Consider the following 19,295-nt stretch of genomic DNA (forward strand, 5'->3'; position numbering starts at 1 on the left):
TGAATTTAGAATGATGAGAAACATTGTATTATGGATGATTTCATAAATGTTTACAATGACTAACATTGGATGAATATTTGTGATTAGGTGATGGTCAAATTGAATATTGCTTTGATTATATATAAATGGTAAGTTTAATTCTGAATTATACGGGCTTACTAAGCTATAAGCTTACTCTATTTCATTTTCTATGTCTTATAGAGGTTCGTTAGCTCGCTCGTTTTAGACAAGTCGGAGTTGCACGTCACACTATCCAATTTCTGATTGGTATTTTGAACTTGTGAATATTTGTAAATATGGCATGTATAGGCTAGTTTAAATGATGTTAGTTATGATACTTGACAACTTGATTTTTGGTATGTTTTTGTGTATAAGCTAAGCATGTGATTTGGCTTATTTGGTACCATGTTTTGGTTGTATATATGTGTGTTTGAATATGGTAAGTTTTGGTATGGAAATGTTTGAATGAAAATATGCAAGTAAGTTATTGATATACATTTGTTAGATGAATGGATATTGCATGGAATTAAATAGGTAATTGCATAACAAATTGAATTGGTACATATTTTATATGAAATGGTTATGAAATGTTTGCTAATTGAGTTATGAAATATGGTCAATTATGCTTGTGAATACTTGTATTTATAGGGAAAATGGCTTTGTAAATAGTCTATTTTTGTCCACATGGGCAGAGACACGAGCGTGTGTCTCAGCCGTGTACGACACACGGTTATATTACACGGCTGTGCGTCCCCTGGGGTACCCTACAGGTTTGACACGGCTTAGACACACGGGCGTGTGATTGACCGTGTGACATAAGTCAGTATACCCCCCCTAAATGGCACATGGCGTAGCACACGGGCGTATGAGGCCAATTCGAAGGGCACACGGGTTAGACACACGGGCGTGTGGTTGGTCGTGTGACCCAAGTCAGTATCCTCTCCAGTTTTCACACTGTCTGTCACACGGGCGTGTCCTCGGTTGTGTGAAACAAGTCAGTATGTATGCCCTGTTTTCACATGGTCTAAGACACGGGCATGTCTGCTAGCTGTGTGAGACACACGGCCTATTCACACGGGCATGTGACACTTGAAAGGTTGAAAATTTTCTAAGTTTCTGAAATTTGTAATATGTTACGATTTAGTCTCGAATGTATGATTAAAGCTTGATATGTTTGTTTTAAGTACATAATGGATGTGAATGAATGTTATTGATTGAATTATGATGTTTCTGGATAAATAATTGTTCTGAATTGAGTTACAAGTTTGGTAATGCCTCTTAACCTATTCCGCCGATAGTTACGAGTTAGGGGTGTTACATTTTTCCTTATTCAAGGCCTCGAGGCCAAAAATACGCGTTAGAAACAAATCGGGACTAATTTGAAAACTCAGGGAATTTTTTTCAAAATACATTAAAAATTTTCAAAAATGCAGGGTTCACACGGCCATGTGGTTAGACAGTGTGACTCACACAGCCAAGAGATATGCTCGTGCCTTAGGTCGTGTAGGCATTTGAAATAGGGACACACGACCGTGTCCCAGCTCGTGTCCGTGTCCATGTAACTCTCTGACTTGAGTCACATGGCCAAGCCACACGCTCGTGTGCCAGGTAGTGTGCCAAGCAGTGTACCCTTTCGAAATAGCCTCGCACACCCGTGTGCTAGTCGTGTGTCTTACACGGCCGAGTCACACGCCCGTGTGCCTGGCCGTGTGGACCTAAAATGTGTCTTCAACAACAATTTTTCCATTTTCTACATGCTTGGACATTAAACAACTCTAAAATCATTCATTTAACCATTTCAAAACATGTCAAAACAACCATCCTAGGTGCCTAACCAATGTACCCTCATTGGTACCACATTTATATCATCAATTCATATCATCAAAGCATCATTCAAATCCAAATTATAAACATACCGAGTTCAATCCATTTTGCCTAGTTCATAAGCACTTAAACATCAACTTAAATTCACATGCACATATCTAAATTTGGTTCAATTTACCATGTCAAAATATGGCTTCAAACACAAACACATGTTTATATATATATTCCAAACCAACCTTACACTTATAACCTCATTTACAATCCATCCACAAAATAACTATCATTTAGACATCCTAGGTATATGCCAACACAAAAGATAAACATCACCACATTTGAGTTCAGGATCATTGTTGGATGCTGAATCGGCAATAAAAAATTAAGCACCTATCCTACGCACGGAAAACAAAATAGTACGCTGAGTAAATCTCAGTGGTATTTCTATAATCCAAATCTATAAAGACAATATAATATAATATGCACAATTGAATTTTAAGCACATATTAATGTCTAATATCATGACTATCATATGCTATCATATTTCATTTATTAAACAATGTCCCAATTCACACTATTGCTATATCAATAATTATTCACATATCAAACCAAATTTATTTGTGCAATAACATTAGCCATTCAATACTTATTTCATGAATACATTATTTCATGCCATACTCAATTTTCACCACTTGCTATACAATATCTTTTCACAATTTGATCCACATATCATTTAAACAATAGCATTAGCCATTTCATATCCACTTCATGATTACATAACTCAAGTATCTCATTTTGTTGTTTCAAATCACTATCCCAATTTCAATTCACATACAATATCAATCATAATATCGTTTTATTTAATTACCCCTATTAACACAACTCGGACAGATACACGGATCCAACCAACACACCAATTTGGCATTCAATGCCTCAGCTAATAAATCCGCAGTAATATGCACCCAGCGCTATATACATTGAGACCCAGTGTCTCATAGAATAAACCGAAGTAAATTGGCACCCAGTGCCTTATCGACTCGAAGTCAAAGAAATTCCTGAACTCTTCCTACCCTGTGGTATGCCATTTATATCCGACTTAGCCCAATATAATTAATAAGGTTACATTTTACTTTTCAAATATAACCAATATCCTATATCAAATTTTCATATAATCACATTATCATATATATACATATGAATTCAATTCAATTCATATAAATTCAATAAATTCATCAAATACCGAATCAATCCATTTCAGTTGTAAAACACAATAGTTCTCGCCTCCAATATTTACCATATACAAGAAATTAAAATGCAATAATTTTACAACTTAGTTCGAATTATAGAAATACAAACCAAGAAATTTAAGCTATTCGACGTCGACTTTATCTTTCTCATTTTCAGTCAAAGATTACGATACGAAGTTAGCTACAAAATTAAAACAACTAAAATTTCATCAATACAACACAATTCAACTTCATATTGAATATTTCAATTTTTTTACTCAATATTTGTCTAATTTCCAATTTAGTCCCTAAACCGAGACTAATTTTTATTCTTTACATTTAATTCTATATTTTCATACAAATTCCACTTTAAGCTAAATTTAACTCCCTATTTTCACTTAAATCCCTAAATTTCAAAATTTTCACAATTTAATCCCTATTACTCAAAATTTATAATTTATTCTACAATTTAATCCTTTGTTATTTCTCGCTTAAAAATCTATCAATTTAATCCATAATACTAAAATTATTCAACATTAACGAATTTTAAAAACTCAATCAATGCTAAAATTTCGGCATGAATCGTGTAATACTTAACGCCGAAATTTCAAAACATAAAAATTACAAAAAAATAGACTAAATTAACTAACTAATTAAACTTTGAACTATAAAAATCTCTAAGCCGTGGGTTGAACCTTCTTTCTCTCTTTCTTCTTTTTCTTTTTTTTTTTTCTTTTCTTTCTGTTTCGCATGGCTCTCTTTCTTTTAATACTTTTTTGTTTTATTATAATTATATAATATATATATATACTTAATAATTAAGTAAACATATTATAATATATATTTTAACTTTAATATTATAATATATATAATAAATTTACACATGTAAGTTATTAATACCGTCCAGTTAATGGAATAAGGTATAATTGTTTTTTATTCTCTTTAATTATTCTTTAATTTATAATTCAACTTTTATCCTTTAATCTTTATACATAATTATTTTTAATTTAAGAAAATTCATTTAATCGAAATCTAATTTACTACACAAATAGTTTTTAAATATTTATTAAAAATAGTTACAAGTCCAATTTATGGGGACGGAGTCCCAAGAATGTACTTTTTTTTTCAGTTTGGTCCTTTTTAATTAATTAACTATTAAAACGTTAAAATTTCTTAACGAAACTTTAATACCACCTTAATAACACCTGTAAATATTTATAAAAATATTTACGGCTCAGTTTATAAGAACAAGGTCCCGATACCTCTTTTTCTAAAACCACTTAAACTTAATAAATCACTTATGTAACATAAATTATCAAATCAAAAACCTTTTTAAAAATCACATTTGACTCATAAATTTAAATAATTATATTTACGAATTTACTCATCGGATTTGGTGGCCGCGAAACCATTATTTCTGACTCCACTGAAAAAAAAAACTGTTACAAAATAACTAAAATAAAACCTAAGTGACTGTTTTGTCAGCTACATCAAAATTAAGTGATTATTAGTGTAATTTACCTTTAATCTAATAACAAAACCCAACTAAATAACCCAAAACTTAAAATTACACTCAACTAAACTGAGCTCACTGCTCGTATCCACATTTCATCCTAACACCCAAAATCCCATTGCAAAGAAACCTCAACAAATTCAACAACAGCCAATAGGAGGCGACGTTCACCGCCGTTCAGCAACCAGTAGGAGGAGTCGTTCGACAGCAGGAGCTTCACCGTTCGTCAGCATTCAACAAGAAGCACTCCACCATCGTTCTGCAGCAAGTTATCCATTACAAAACATTAAAAAAATTAAAAAATAATAATAAGGAAATCGATTAACTTAAAAAACTGACCTAACCAACTAAACTAACTCAATGTGCCTCATATATGATTGGTCGGTTCAGTTTTTGTAAGGTATAAGTCGATTAAATCGGTTTCAAAAAGGACTCGACGAAAAAAACTGATTGCTCACCCGTACGAAAAGACTGGATCCTTAGGGTGAGTTTGGATGGGCAGTGCGTTTAGCTGCGGTTAGTGTAAAAACAGCGGTGGCGGTGAGATTAGATACTGTAGCGATACTGTAGCGATACTGTAGCGTGAGACAAAAAGTAAGTTAAACGCACCGCACCGCAGTCAATCGCCCATCCAAACAAAGCCTTAGAGTGACTTCAAAATGCTAAGCCAAAGATCAAAGCAGATCTCTAATATGATAATTTTTTTTTCTTTTTTATTATAAATTTTTTCATCTTATTTGTATATTTTTTTATTTCATTTTTCTAATAATATTTAAAATTTTATTTACATTAATTAAGCATATAAATAATATATTTATAAATATTATTAGTTGCATAAATTAATTTGAATAATTAATTATATAATAAAATTATGTTTTAATATAAATTTAATTTAATGTCCCTAATAATCATTTTGCTTTCTCATTATACTTTACGTCATTGTCACCGTTACATTTGAATCCAAACACATATTTCACCATTGATTTATTTAATCTCATTACTACAATAATTAATTTCACTGACATCATTTGTTTTCAATCTCACCGCTTATCCAAATGGACCCTGAATGGAATATACAAGTAATAGTATTCTATTGACTTAAAAAAAAAAAGTAATAGTATTCTATTGTTTGGTTCACTAGAATAATATTGAAAAAAAAATTAAATCTTAACTCGATTGGCATTAGTGCTGTTGTTAGTACATGGGATGTGGATTTAAGCACGCTCAAGCATGTTTTATCCTCCTATTCAAAGGTTAAGAGGATTATGAGTAGTTTAGGTATTGTATTAAAAAATTCATTTATATACATTAATATCTTATAATTTTTAAGTAAATTCTATTATTAAAATAAATTTTATTATAATAAAGTATTTATAATTTTCCAATATAGTTTATTAATTTCTTTTTAAAAATTAAATTTTGTCAGCATATTGCAATATAACCACTAAAGCAATAATTAGAAATAATTGATAATAAATATTATTTAATACTTAAAAACTAGTGTATAAAAATTGATTTTCTTCTCTCGAATTTATTTCAATATTTTTCCTCTCTTATTAATCCTATTATTTTCTTTTTCGAGTGTCTTTTATTTCTCATATTCATATGCTCCCTCCACATTTATTTCGTCTCCTCTCCATTTCTACAACTCTTTTCTTTTTCCTTCAATTTTCAAAAAAGCAAACCCAATTTCCGGTGAAAGAGGTGTCGTGCATGACCTCCACCACTATTGGCCAAAAGCTTTTTGGCTCCAAAAATTCACCTCAAACAGATTTTCACCTTCTCTTTTTTATCTTCTTTTTAGTTTTTCCTAAATCTTCTTCTGAACGAGTAAATCCAATCATAAACCCCATTGAAAAACTTCAAAAATCTAATAAAATTCCACTATCGAGATGTACACTTCTTTTTGTGCTTGCACTCTGCATGATATTATGATTTTTTTCTGAAATTTAAAAAAAAAAATCTCTAGTGGGTTGATCGCCGAAAAAAGTGCCTCTAAACCCACCAGACAGTGGTGGCAGTAGTCTCCTCTCTCCTTCTCCTTCATTCTTTGCTGCTTGGCAGGGATAAAATGACCAACAAAATATTTTGGTTATTCTGTGCACACTTGTAATAGCCGTTCCTGGTTACAGGCAAAGGGATAATAAGGTGGAAATAAACTATTCTATTAATTGACCATTCCTTCTAACCAAATGACTATTATTGAGAATGGAATCAGTCCCCAAAATAGAAAATTTTTCATTTAAACCTTTTATAATTTATAAAATTTTAAATTAATAATGATAAAATTACACGACTCTCAAAAATAATAAAAATTTAATTTAATCCTCTAAAAATTATAAAGATACTATTAAAATAGTGAAATTATATTTTTACTATCGTAAAAATATATAATTTAATTTCAACACCAATAAAAAATTTCCTAACTTTGCCCCTGCACGGAATAGAGCCCGAATGAAATCACTATTTAAGTGAACCAGGCACGCTGTATGTTTTGAATTTATACATGGTAATAAAAACTAAACATGAAAAACTAGCTTCATAAAATAAATTCGGCAAAAAAAACTGCTTTCAAGGAGGTAGTAGATAGAAAACGAGTAGTTAAGCAAGTCCATGGTCAGTGATGTATTATCATCTTTAGCTAAAGGAATGACCACTAGAAGTCATCCTTGAAGAGATCGACTTCTTGACTTTCAAGTTCTGAATTCATGTACATAACATCCCTATAAACCAGATTAGAAATGAAAACGCTGTTAAAATAGGATCAATGTTCCCGGAATTAACAGAAATGGATTTCAATGAGGAAGAAGAAATCTAGAAAACCATATTCAGCCTAAAACAGTAGAACAAAACACCAATTGCAATCACCTTTAAGTACGAGGGGCTACCCGATTTTCACTACCTATACAGCAGATTGGGATTGGGACACAGGAATGAAGAAATGTTGGTATAAAGGAGCAACCATGGAGTGTGGTTGAGGGCCTCACAAAATTCAAAAACGGAGAACCAGAGGAATGAATGGAGAATTCAGACTCGAAACAAAGAAAACATATATGCGCCGCCAATTGCAAAGCTGGGAGAGGAACAGTGGTTAGTCAAAACAACCAAATCTTTGGCATGAATTGTTTTGCAGAACTCAAATCAGAGTCTAGCAAATAGAGGTATAAGTCACAGATCCTTTTCAATGAAATGTCAGTTCAACAAAAGAAGGGCATTGCTTAAAGTCACGGTTATATGCACAGAAAAAAAAAATTCAATAAAGCAATCTCACCAACAACAAAGGTTTACCAACATCCATATACAAATATTCCAAATGTCTATTTGCCACATAATTTCTTCAAAAGTAACACCATAACATCAACAAACCAAAAACAAAAAAACAGTAGCCATAGCATCTATATTCTAAATGGGACTCTAGTAGTTCTCACCATCTTCTTTCATCATGAGTATGTTTGAAAACCCAATAATTGGTGCCCCATTTCATTTAATATGTTCATCAAGCCTTTATTCGGATGACAAATGAACCTGAAGCAAGATTTGAAGTCTCAAAAAGTTTACATGTTACATGAATTAAAATTAAACAAATAAAATGGAACAGTTAAATCTGTTCAAATATCTAACATTATGTTTAAATTTCTTCTGGAAACAGGTTATCATCATTGATTTAGTATCAACAAACAAGGGTGAAAACTCAAAAGTTGCATTAAAAAACAAAGATCCATCAAATGAAGTAAATAGTATTATATATATCATCGTTAAATCAACCTTTTTCAAGTTTCTACAATACAAAAGTCACTTAACATCTAAGTTACTCAAATTTAGATATGTCTCAAATATAGGTATGTGCCTGAGACAGGTACGTTGAGTTTTACCAAGTTTCTTACTAATTTGAAAGATTTTTGGAGGGTCAATTTCCTGTGCCCATGTCAGGTACGAGCATCGAACACAAGCATTTCAAGAAAAACAATAAGTCAGAGCAACATAGCTTAACATTACTTATGTTATAATTAAGGAAACCAAAATTGAATAGGCTTCATGTATTAAATAACATTGGTTAAGTTCCTAAAGTGGCATGTGATGTTATCATTATCTGACTCAAAATCACTTATAATTTCATTATCTAAAAACATGTAAATGTTTACAACATAAAAAGTGTTATACAGCAAATAGCAATCATCAAGCGAGTTACTCACATGCAGGAAGGTTGGATATGTCAGCGGAAACTGCACAAGGTATTCCCAAGTTTGAAAGAGCTCCCCTGATGATTCCACATGGAAAATATAGATGCATGCTTTCCACAGCCTTCTCATCAGCCAAGATAGAAGGCTCTTCAGATGCTCCATTTTCAGGTGATTGATCAATTGACATGCGTGTAAGCCAACGAAAACGATTATCTTGCAATACAAAGGTACCCTACAAGACAAGTTTAAACCATTTCATAAAACTTCATCATAGCATGCAGGTTTTGGTCAGCTTCAGCTCCTAAACATACTCTATGATTTGTCTTCAAGTTGTCTATCTGCTTCTTAAAGAGTTCAGACCAAAAGTCCTTGCAGATGAACTTGATTGCCTCTAAATGATCACTAAAACGTGGCCTCTCCATCGTGTACCTGGCAATAACTAAGCTTTGTCACTACAACAATTAGCATCTTAACTTTGCTAATGAATGGATATCAGGAACAATCCATTTTCGAACCATAACTTGCATTAATTAATCTACCCAAGAAATCAAAATGCATTTCACCAAATATATTAAGAACTGCTACTACCATCGCAATTCTTAAAGGCCCCATTTTATATCAAATTTTGATGTCAAGTGCAATGTATAGCAACAAACTTAAAGGGCTCATCACATAAAAAGTTGAAAAATAAATCTTGTCCAGAAAAATACCCTGATTCTAACTACCTTCAAATGCATACATGTTAACTATGTTCTCAACAAATTGCAAATAAAATATTTTCAGTTCCTTTTCGCCATAGTATTTACCTTGCATTACGGCATACTAAAGGTGAAACTAATTACTAAGATAGTCATAGCAACAATCACAAGCAATGCCGAAATTATAAAAGCCAAACCACTGCATCAGTTAGCATCAACAATCAAAACTTCAAATCCTCGCGCACTTAGAACACTACTCGATCATAAAAGTTTTATCATACAAAAGAAAACTAAGACCCTTCCTTTTACCGCATCATAATATCTATAGTAGAATAAAGATCAAAAAATTAGAATTAGGTTTTAGAAATTCCACTCAAATTAACTCAATATATGTGGGGGGAGGGGGTTTCACTCCCTCAGATCCAAAAAGAAGACATTAAAACACAATAACTTAAACTAAAATTCACTTTATAAAATACAAATTTGACAAAAATATAATTGAAATGGAGCGATCAGCTTCATAAATATACGAATTAACTAAAAAATGGGGAAATTGGATTATTGATAAGATGAAGAAGGGTTCACCGTTCAGAGAGCTGGTGGCCAACCTGATACCCAATGGCTTCGATCCGACGAGCAGCGAGCTCAGGCTTATTGGCGTAAAAACGGTTGCAATATGTGGAAACCATTTCGATTAGTAGGCTATCAATGCAGCTTTCTGATACTTCTCTCCCCATTTTTGGTTTTTACTAATCTCTCCAACAGGAAGAAAGGAGAAAGCAGTTTCTCTCTAAAATCTATTTCGCTTTTCCAATCTTTATTTGATTTAAATTTAATATTTTGAGGCTAAATTTAAAGGTAATGGATCCTACTATTTGGGCCGGGTTTTGAAAGCAGTATTTCTAAGAAGAGTTTCAACTGATAGTCCAAAAATAAATCTGATTTAGAGCGGGTTTAGATGAACGGCACGTTTATCTACAGTTAATATAAAAATAGTGATAACAGTGATATTAGATATGATAGCGATGTTAAAGTGTGAGGCGAAAAACAAGCTAAACATATCACACCGTACTCAATTGCTCATCTAAACCTACCATTAATATATTTAGGCATTGTGGAGCAGTATTTTAGTATAACATACTGATAAAATTTTAGTATCAATCCCTCACTCTTATTAAAGTTTAGGATTTAATCTATATTAATTATTTTAATAAATATATATCATAAATTTAATAAATAATTATAATATAATTATAATTAAAAAATGAAGGCCATTGAAAGTGTGCAAAACATTTCATATATTATAAAATTAAAAATAAATTACTATAATTTTTATTATTTTATATAATCTAAATTGAAATTTTTCAAATATAAAAATTAATACTAAGAGACCATGGCTGTATCCTTTAGCTTATACTCCTAATTTTAATATTAAGGATCAATAATAAGAATAAGAATTAGAATAATAATAATAAATACGTAATTAAAAAATACAGTTAATTATTCGATACTTTGAATATGAGTCAATTATTATATTAATTATAAATTTTTATTAATTTGTAAGAGTTATTTTTAATGTGAATTTTGTATTTAAAATATTGTTTTTATATATATCTAAATTAAAAATGTATTTAAATTAATTGCTTAAAATATTTAAAATTTTAATTTTATATATAATAATGTTAATTAACTTGAATATCACTTAAATTACTTACTTTTTACTTTCAAACATTATGTCCAATATTTAGTGTGATAATTCTAGAGTGCGGTAGCTATTGCTGCCAACCTGGTTGTCCACTCAAAGTTCAAACATGTTGAACTTGACTTCTTCTTTGTTTGTGAGAAAGTTGCAGGAGGGTGAAGTTCGTGTATGATCAAGTGGCCAATGTTCTTACCAAACTTTTGACATCGTTCCATTTTTGTCGGTTTAAGGGACAGACTCCGGATCACAAAAACTATAGATGATGGATGAGCATTAGAGTTAATTGAACAGAATCAATTATATTGTTGAGGATTTTGTTATGTTATTAGCAGCAGTATAATCAATTTATTCTTCTGTATCAGAAGTAATCAAGCTATTTTTCATTTTATTACGAGAAATTAGAGTATAATGTTCAAGATTATTGTGTTTGTTTGTGAAATTCTTTCATCTGAAAAGAATATTTTAATTTTTCAAATAATTTTTACAATAATATTAAACACTTAAAATTATAAACTACACTTTTTTAATGTCATTATTACTATGGTGTTATCACTATTTTGAGATTAACAAATATTCAAACTTAAAATATAATAAAATATGGATTAATATAACGTTTCATCCCTAAATTTAGGGTTTAGGTAAGCTTTAATATCTATACATTTTTTGTCCACTTAATATCTAAACTTATTTGATTTCTCTCAATTTTGATATTAAATGAATTAATTCGAATTTTAAAAATTGAAACAATTTAATCCTCTCACTTTCAAAAATAACCAAAATATCGTCTTCTCTTAATATGACTTTGTTTGTTGACCGATTGAGCACCTCCATTGTCAGATTTTCTCCCTGCCCATTTCCGTCTTCTGAAGCTAAAGCCAACTCCATACATTAGCTATTCTGTTTTTGGACTTTCACCCATTTAATTTGTTTGTTCACTTTCGAATATTATAAAGAGTAAATTACTTCTTCTTTTTTTAAAGTAGGATCAATTTGCTGATTTTGGAATAGTGAAAGGACTTTCGGGAGATTTATACCAAAGCAAAAACAACTTAGAGCAAAACTAGTGAAGCAAATTAAATTTTACTAATGGAAACTATGAGTACACACCCAAAAAACAAAAGCTCTAACAATCCAACAGCTAAAAAAATATTCTTATTTTCCTTTTCTGTTTTTTTTTCGAGGCTGCCTAAAGAAAAACGACTTTATTAGGTAATCCCCACAAGGTAAAACATATATCACTAAACTATTACTTCAAACAAAACACAATAATATGCTAAGGGAATAAGCAATAAGCTTCTGCCTAGCTGCTACAATTAATAATCATGTTTTAAGAGATGTATAGCTTGGAGGCCGTCCGCTCAATACTACGGCGGCGGACAGTCGCAAACGCAGGATCCGGAAACGCAAAGGAACGGACACCGGCCTCGATAACTACAGGCATCTACACAGTCCTTATGTTTACTGCATGGATGTCCCTTGGTACCGTCGGCCAATGCTTCGGCTTCTGTCATGGCTGCAACTAGCAAAGGAATCCATTACAACGTATACGCAATGAAAAATGAAAATCCATAGAACCTTTTAGTTAGTAGAAAATGTAGTAAATAGTAGAGTAAAGAGAGAAAGAGATCATATATATATATACATATACATACCGAAAACAATAATGAGAAGAGCTATGAAGCAGGCCAACCGGAGTTTAGGTTTCTCCATTTCTTTGTTGTGGGCGGCTACAACTAGTTACAAGGACCTATCTATTTATAACAAGGAAAAGTAAAGCATGGATTTTCATGCATGTAAGGAAGAGAAATTCGATTGGAAAAGGAAAATAACTATTATATGTATACTCCTCGATATTCTGTTTGATACACGTGAATTATAGCAGGACTTTGACCTTTGTCTTTTATGTTGGCTCTTCCATGGCTTGTTTACTTGGGGGTATGGCCAAAGGCAACACATAAATTATGGAGCTTCAAGTTCCGAAGTTTTCGGAAAACTCAGCCGTTTTTTTGAACTTTTATTAGATTTTGTTAACTGCTGAGTTTAAAATCTACAATTTACATGAAAAAATTATATCCCTAGTGGGTTAATGCTCGACACGTGTATATGTTTTTTAGGTTTCATTTGTCTTGTTTTTAAACCATTACAAATGGACTGATATTGTTAAGGCTCATAAATCGAGCCGTGTGAAACATACAAAATGTAAAATCCGTGTGATGATAGGATGATTAAAGACGTTTAACTTTTTAAATGTTATTTAGATTTAAGTTGTGTTAATAGTGTTGTTTGTTACAAAAAAGAAAATAAGAGAATTTTTTATATAATTTTTCTCTTAATATTTTAATTATTTTGTAATACATTAGCAACAATTTAGGCCTACTAACCATCAATAAATATTTGGTATTAAACAATAGAAAGAAAAAGTACAAAGATTATCAAACTCCTAGGTATTGTTTCTCGCTCTAATATATATTATATATTTGTTTTGTTTTATTCTTAATTTGCTATATTATATTTAATCATCTCATTAATTAAAACTATTAAGCTTATATTTCTATATGTGGAATAATGTATTTGGCTCTTCTAATTTCTTTTGTCTGCTGTTATTTTTATATTATTCATGAATTTTTAATTTACATATGTTATCATATATGCCGATAATGATAGTAGAACGATTTCAAAGTAAAAAGAAATAAAAAATAAGAACATACACAGATTTTACGTGTAAACCCTTTTAAGAAAAAACCACGAGTAAAGAAGAAGAAATTCACTAATGTTGATAACCAAATGATATAAGAAGAATTTCAGCTATATCTATTTAATGATTGAAAAACCCTATTCTAATCAAAGTCAAATAGTAGAAGTATAGCTCTACTAGTCGTAACCTTTGGCCTCTCACACTCACAGATCCCATTATTTTACCACTGTATTTATTTTTCCCACAAGTGACGAAATTTAGATCATACAATCTCTAACAGCATATATAATTATTATGATCGTTATTGTGAATTATAAATTTACTAACTAAAAATCTATTTACTTAAATGCATGTTATTAATTTTATTAATTGAATCATTTTATTAAGGTTCTACCTATTATGTGATTTCTTATATCTTAATTATCATTGTTTTATACTAAATTGCATAATGTCAAAATTTGCAAAATGAAATGATTTTAAAAAAATGGTGGTTGTGTTGAAATCTATTATATATTTTGCATAGTTTATTTTAGTGGTCCAATCTAAAAATACATTCATTTGTATCCGTGACATATCTTTTATTTATTTAAATATTATAAATTTATATAATAATTTACACATTAATAATTCATTTTATATAAATATGTACACACTCATTTATTCATATTCTATTTTAATTTTTATGGCATATTATTTATATATTTTTTCCTCATGTTGTTTTTAGATTATGTTCCAATTCATCTTTTATTTTGTATACTTTATCATATGATTCAATTTTGACTCCATACTCATTTTCTTAATTTTTTTAAAATGTTTTATTAAGAATTTAAATTTTCCACTTATATTATAAGTTACTCCAATCTAACTAATACAAATATTATGTTAAAAGCCATTAACTATTACAATATTGTAATTCTATTCAATTATCTATATACAATCCATAATGTTTTTCCATAAAAAAAGGAATAACATAATTTAAAATTTTATTTTTTTAAAAATATATAATAAGCTTTTAATGTTTTTATTAGGTATGTATTATGTTTTCTATAGTTTATTATCATGATTTAATTTTGAGAAAAATTATGTGTTTGAACTTATTATATGTTTGACATAATTTTTCATAAATTTAAAAAAATATACCTATATGATATTTTTATTATTAAAATATTTTAAATTTATATAAACTTTTATACATGAATAATTAGTATAATGTTATTTTCATTTTATCTTCTATTCTGTCTCAACCTCATTTTATCTCATATTTGCATAGCGATGAAAATCAATGAAATTTTATTTAACATAGCGATGAATCCAAGATTTATAATTAATTCCAGAATATTGCCTTAGTTTAAAAAACACAAAAACTCAAGAAACAATTTTCTAATTATCCTTAGACATATACCTCGATTTATGACACAATCTAAAAAACCACAGACATAACTTTATATAATTACAAATATGTACAACCAAACAATATACAATCACACAGCAAACATCACCACCACATAGGCATACATGCAAACCCAAAACACATGGCCATAATATACATATATCAATACTCGTGTTAAGCTTATAACATTAATGGGTTTCTATTCAAATTAGCTCAAAACTAACCATGTGTCTGCCTACAAAACAAGCCACCATGCATGCTACCATAAATACCAACTTACGAACCAAAGGATTATATATATGCATGAAAAGTCCATGTATGACCATGAATTCTTATGAAACAAAAGCAAGGTTCCAACCTATCTTAAATCAACATTACACGTTTCCTTGTGTCATGCTAAAAGGAAGGAAATCAAAAGGTTTTATATGGAAGACATGCATGTATTTATGCTTTCATATCACAAAAGGCTAAGTCCATAGGATTGAAAAAAAAAAGGGTTAAGGAAATCTTAGTCAACAAGGATCGTTTCAAACAACCATAAATGATCATACATAAATTAAGCATAAAGAGCAGTCATAAAAAGGAAGAGTTATTCATCATGGAAAATGATCAAATATATGACTTTGAAAGTGCAAATTTCAACTCATTGATTCATATCATGGTACACCAAACAAGATTTTGCTACACATACAAAAGGTAAATGAATGCAAGTTACAACAAGGTATATACCAGATAAAGCTTTCCTCTCCTCTTTTCGTTCTTATGGTTCCGGGCTATGGCTTCTTCCTTAGCTTTCTTTTTTTTTTTTTTGGGGGGGGGGGGCAGTAGCTTTGCTTCAGCTCATCCTTGTTTTCGCCCTCTCATTTATTCTCATAATCTCACCTCTTCTCATTTTAAAAGCCAGTTTTTTCTTCTCGTCCTTGACTTGCCGTGTAGCTCTTCATGGGCACTTGACCTTTTTTTCTCTTTACTTTGCCGTGCAAGCTTCCTAAATCTCACCCCAAAATTTGGGTTTTCAACATCCCACTAAATGGGGATGGGATGCCATGCAAAATGAAAAGGTAATGGTGATGGTATCATGGTGGGGGCCACGCACCATCCATCGCATTCTTTGTTTTTTTTTTCTTCTAAATTTTATATATTATGTGTTTGAGATGGATAATAAGAAACTCCGATTCTATATTATTTTTATCATTTTTTATTAAAAAATAATAAATTAAATTTTATTCTTAAAATTTAAATTTAATTAAAATTAAAAATTAAGAAGAAAATTTTGATTTATTATTCTTTTATTAAAAAGAATAAAAATAATGTGAAATCATAATTTCGTAAAATTTTTCTCTATGTATACAATACAAATCTCAATTTAAAGTAAATATATATACACACAAGATATCTAATTTATAAAGGCTCCTTAATAAATTTGTACGTAAGATGAGAACCCAAATTAACTTAGATGTGAAATTGACTTGAAACTTCAGATAAAAGTAGATTTTACACTCTTTTTTAATACGGCACATGTATTATTTTTTATCTAATATTTTATTTATTTTAATAAAATTATACGTTTTGATATTTCAAGATATAAATGTTAACATTTCAATATTTAATTCAAATTTTAAAATTGATTTGATTAAAATTTATGATTAGTTAATGATATAGTAATTAACTTTCATCAAATCAACTTTAAAATCTGAATTAAATAACATCATCATGCTGCATTTGATAAAATTAAATGTAAAATTAAACAAATTCATAATTAACACTAAACTTATTCTATTAACAAAATCATGAAAAATTCAAAACTAACCTTATTAGCAATAAACTTTAATCAAATCAACTCTAAAATCCGAATTGAACATTAAAAGTTAACACTATAACCTTTGGGGTACCAAAATATATAACTTTTGTCAAATACAATTACTAAATTAAACAAAACAATAACACATGTACCACATTTGAAAAAAATAGTGTTAAATTCAGGTACCAAATGACATATGAAGTCAATATTAAATATTAATATTATTGTAATTTAAGATTAAAATATTATTTTATAATTTTTAAAATTAAATTTTATTATTGATCAAATAATAATTTATTTAAATTGAAACTGTAGCAAAAGCGAGGATAGTTAGAGTTAGTGCCAAAATAATACTACTTTTCCAAAAGTGGTACATAAACTATTCTTTTTGGGGGGAGGGAGGTCACAAGTGGTATATAAATTATTATTTTGTTACCCATTTTACTTACACTAAATGTTATATCTATTAAAAAATTTCCTGCCAAAAATAAACTGCCATGTCATTTAACTTTTAAAATTATTTTTTAATTGTTGGGGATAAACCTATAATAAACAACGAACAAGAAAAGCAAAGAAGATTGAACACATAAATTTTACGTAAAAAACAGCCATGTCATTTAACCTTTAAAAGCATTTTTAATTGTCGGGGATCAACTCGTATAAATAACGAACAAGAAAAGTAAAGAAGATCGAACACACAAATTTTACATGAAAAACTCCTTCGAAAAGAAAACTTCACTTAATGAAAAATAAACGAAGAGTACAAGATAGAGAAAATAACCTAAATGAGCAAAAGCCAAAACCCAAATATAAAGCTCTCTCAATAACTCTCCCTAAAACTATTTATCAAATCTCACGTAAGAGATATTCTGTTAACTCTCTAAATAAGGTTACAAAGATCCTTTAAATAGGCTAATATTAAAGTCCTAATATGACTAAAATATTCCTAGATCAATCATAGTTTAAGTGGGAAAAGATAGCAGAGTTTAACTGGGGAAAGAAACCCGGTATTTGTGGGAACACTTCGCCACGTCAAGAATCACATATTCGTGACGTCATCTTTGTTTTGTTCTTTCAACGTTGTCGCGTCGTCCCGACAGTCCTTGTCGTGACGTTAGGCATGTTTTGGGCCTTCTTGAGTTGTTCATCATTCGTCTTTCTAAGTGCCTGCAAAGAGTTCGATAAATGCGAGACACACCCCCACATTAATTATTTTCTTTTCTTTTAGATTATTTCTCTCTTTATTTTTTTTTACTTTTTACTTTTTCTTTTCCTTTATAATGTATGACAATACTAGCAATCCTCAAAATTCACCTCCTAATGTAGAGACATTGGTGATTAATTTTGTTTTCGAACTTCATTGTCTACTTGCTCAACTTGACAAGACCAAAAAAGTTCTTTCATTGATCAAAACTAGCGTTTTCAAAATCGGATTGGTCAATTGGACTGTTGGCTCGGGAATCAACTAGGGTAATGGTTTAGAGATAAGATTGAATCGATTAACCCTCAAACCAATACAAGTTGGTTGAACCGGTTGAACTTGTTTTCTCTATTTTTTTTATATTTTTACATTTTTATGAGTTTTAACAATTTATTTGATTGAATCGGACAAATTGATCAAACCGGGAACTAGTGGTTTGGCGATTTGGTTTTGAAAACCTTGATCCAAACCATGAAGTCCTAAAGGCTCACACCTGCAAAACAAGCCCAAGATTAACGGATGAAGAAAGAAAAAATATAAAGTAAAAACATATAATACTTTTTTTAATCTTTTTTATCACATGACAATTTTTAATTAGTTATCTTTTTTTAAAAAAAATAGACTTAATGGTTTGACTAGCGTTTGAATTAATAGAGGTCCTAGCTTGAAACCAAAAAAAAATAGTTTAGCACTTATGACTAAAAAAATTGTTTAGGTACCAAAATGGGAAAAATGACATAACTTAGATACAATTTTTTTTTATCATTGCTCGAGTTTTCTTAGGTAAAGGGTATTACAGGTTCAGTGTTTTCTATCATGCTCCAGTAAGGTGGATATGAGTAAAGTCAAAGATTGTTTAGGTTTGATTAACTGAGCAATTCGGAGTGGGTGCTTAGGTTGTCATTTACACTCGCGTCCAAAGGTAATTGACCCAAATTTAAAAAAAGAGAGAGAACTTAATTGTTTATTGTGCGAATTATGTTTCAATCTCATGCTTGTTAATTAACAATGAATTGAGAATTTTGGTTCGGTACCACATACTCGATAGAAATTGTGAAGTTTAAGGACCT

General features: G+C 30.0%; 1 protein-coding gene and 1 long non-coding RNA gene across 2 annotated transcripts; both read right to left on the reverse strand.

Moving 5' to 3' along the window:
- Positions 1-7,787: 7,787 nt before the first annotated feature.
- LOC108470919 (uncharacterized) lies at positions 7,788-10,284 on the reverse strand. The gene is made up of 4 exons (XM_017772446.2): positions 10,022-10,284; positions 9,050-9,167; positions 8,751-8,970; positions 7,788-8,082 (listed from the first exon to the last, which is right to left on the reverse strand). The coding sequence occupies exons 1-4, from the start codon at positions 10,171-10,173 to the stop codon at positions 8,054-8,056; spliced, it is 519 nt and encodes a 172-aa protein (XP_017627935.1). The 5' UTR covers positions 10,174-10,284; the 3' UTR covers positions 7,788-8,053.
- A 1,918-nt stretch (positions 10,285-12,202) lies between these two features.
- LOC128284357 (uncharacterized) lies at positions 12,203-16,047 on the reverse strand. Its single transcript, XR_008274786.1, has 3 exons — positions 15,953-16,047; positions 12,791-12,889; positions 12,203-12,651 (listed from the first exon to the last, which is right to left on the reverse strand). It is a non-coding gene; the product is annotated as an uncharacterized LOC128284357 (long non-coding RNA).
- Between the last annotated feature and the right edge of the window lie 3,248 nt (positions 16,048-19,295).

The sequence above is a fragment of the Gossypium arboreum genome, chromosome 11 (assembly GCF_025698485.1).
Source record: "Gossypium arboreum isolate Shixiya-1 chromosome 11, ASM2569848v2, whole genome shotgun sequence".
NCBI lineage: Eukaryota > Viridiplantae > Streptophyta > Magnoliopsida > Malvales > Malvaceae > Gossypium > Gossypium arboreum.

What these genes read in the sequence shown, in the direction of transcription:
- LOC108470919 (XM_017772446.2), bottom strand. Translation starts at nt 10,173, where the DNA reads ATGGGGAGAGAAGTATCAGAAAGCTGCATTGATAGCCTACTAATCGAA. An exon ending in GGCCACCAGCTCTCTGAACG is followed by an intron (nt 9,168 to 10,021) that starts GTGAACCCTTCT and finishes AGTTATTGCCAG; the next exon opens with GTACACGATGGAGAGGCCAC. An exon ending in CATATCCAACCTTCCTGCAT is followed by an intron (nt 8,083 to 8,750) that starts GTGAGTAACTCG and finishes ATCTTGCTTCAG; the next exon opens with GTTCATTTGTCATCCGAATA.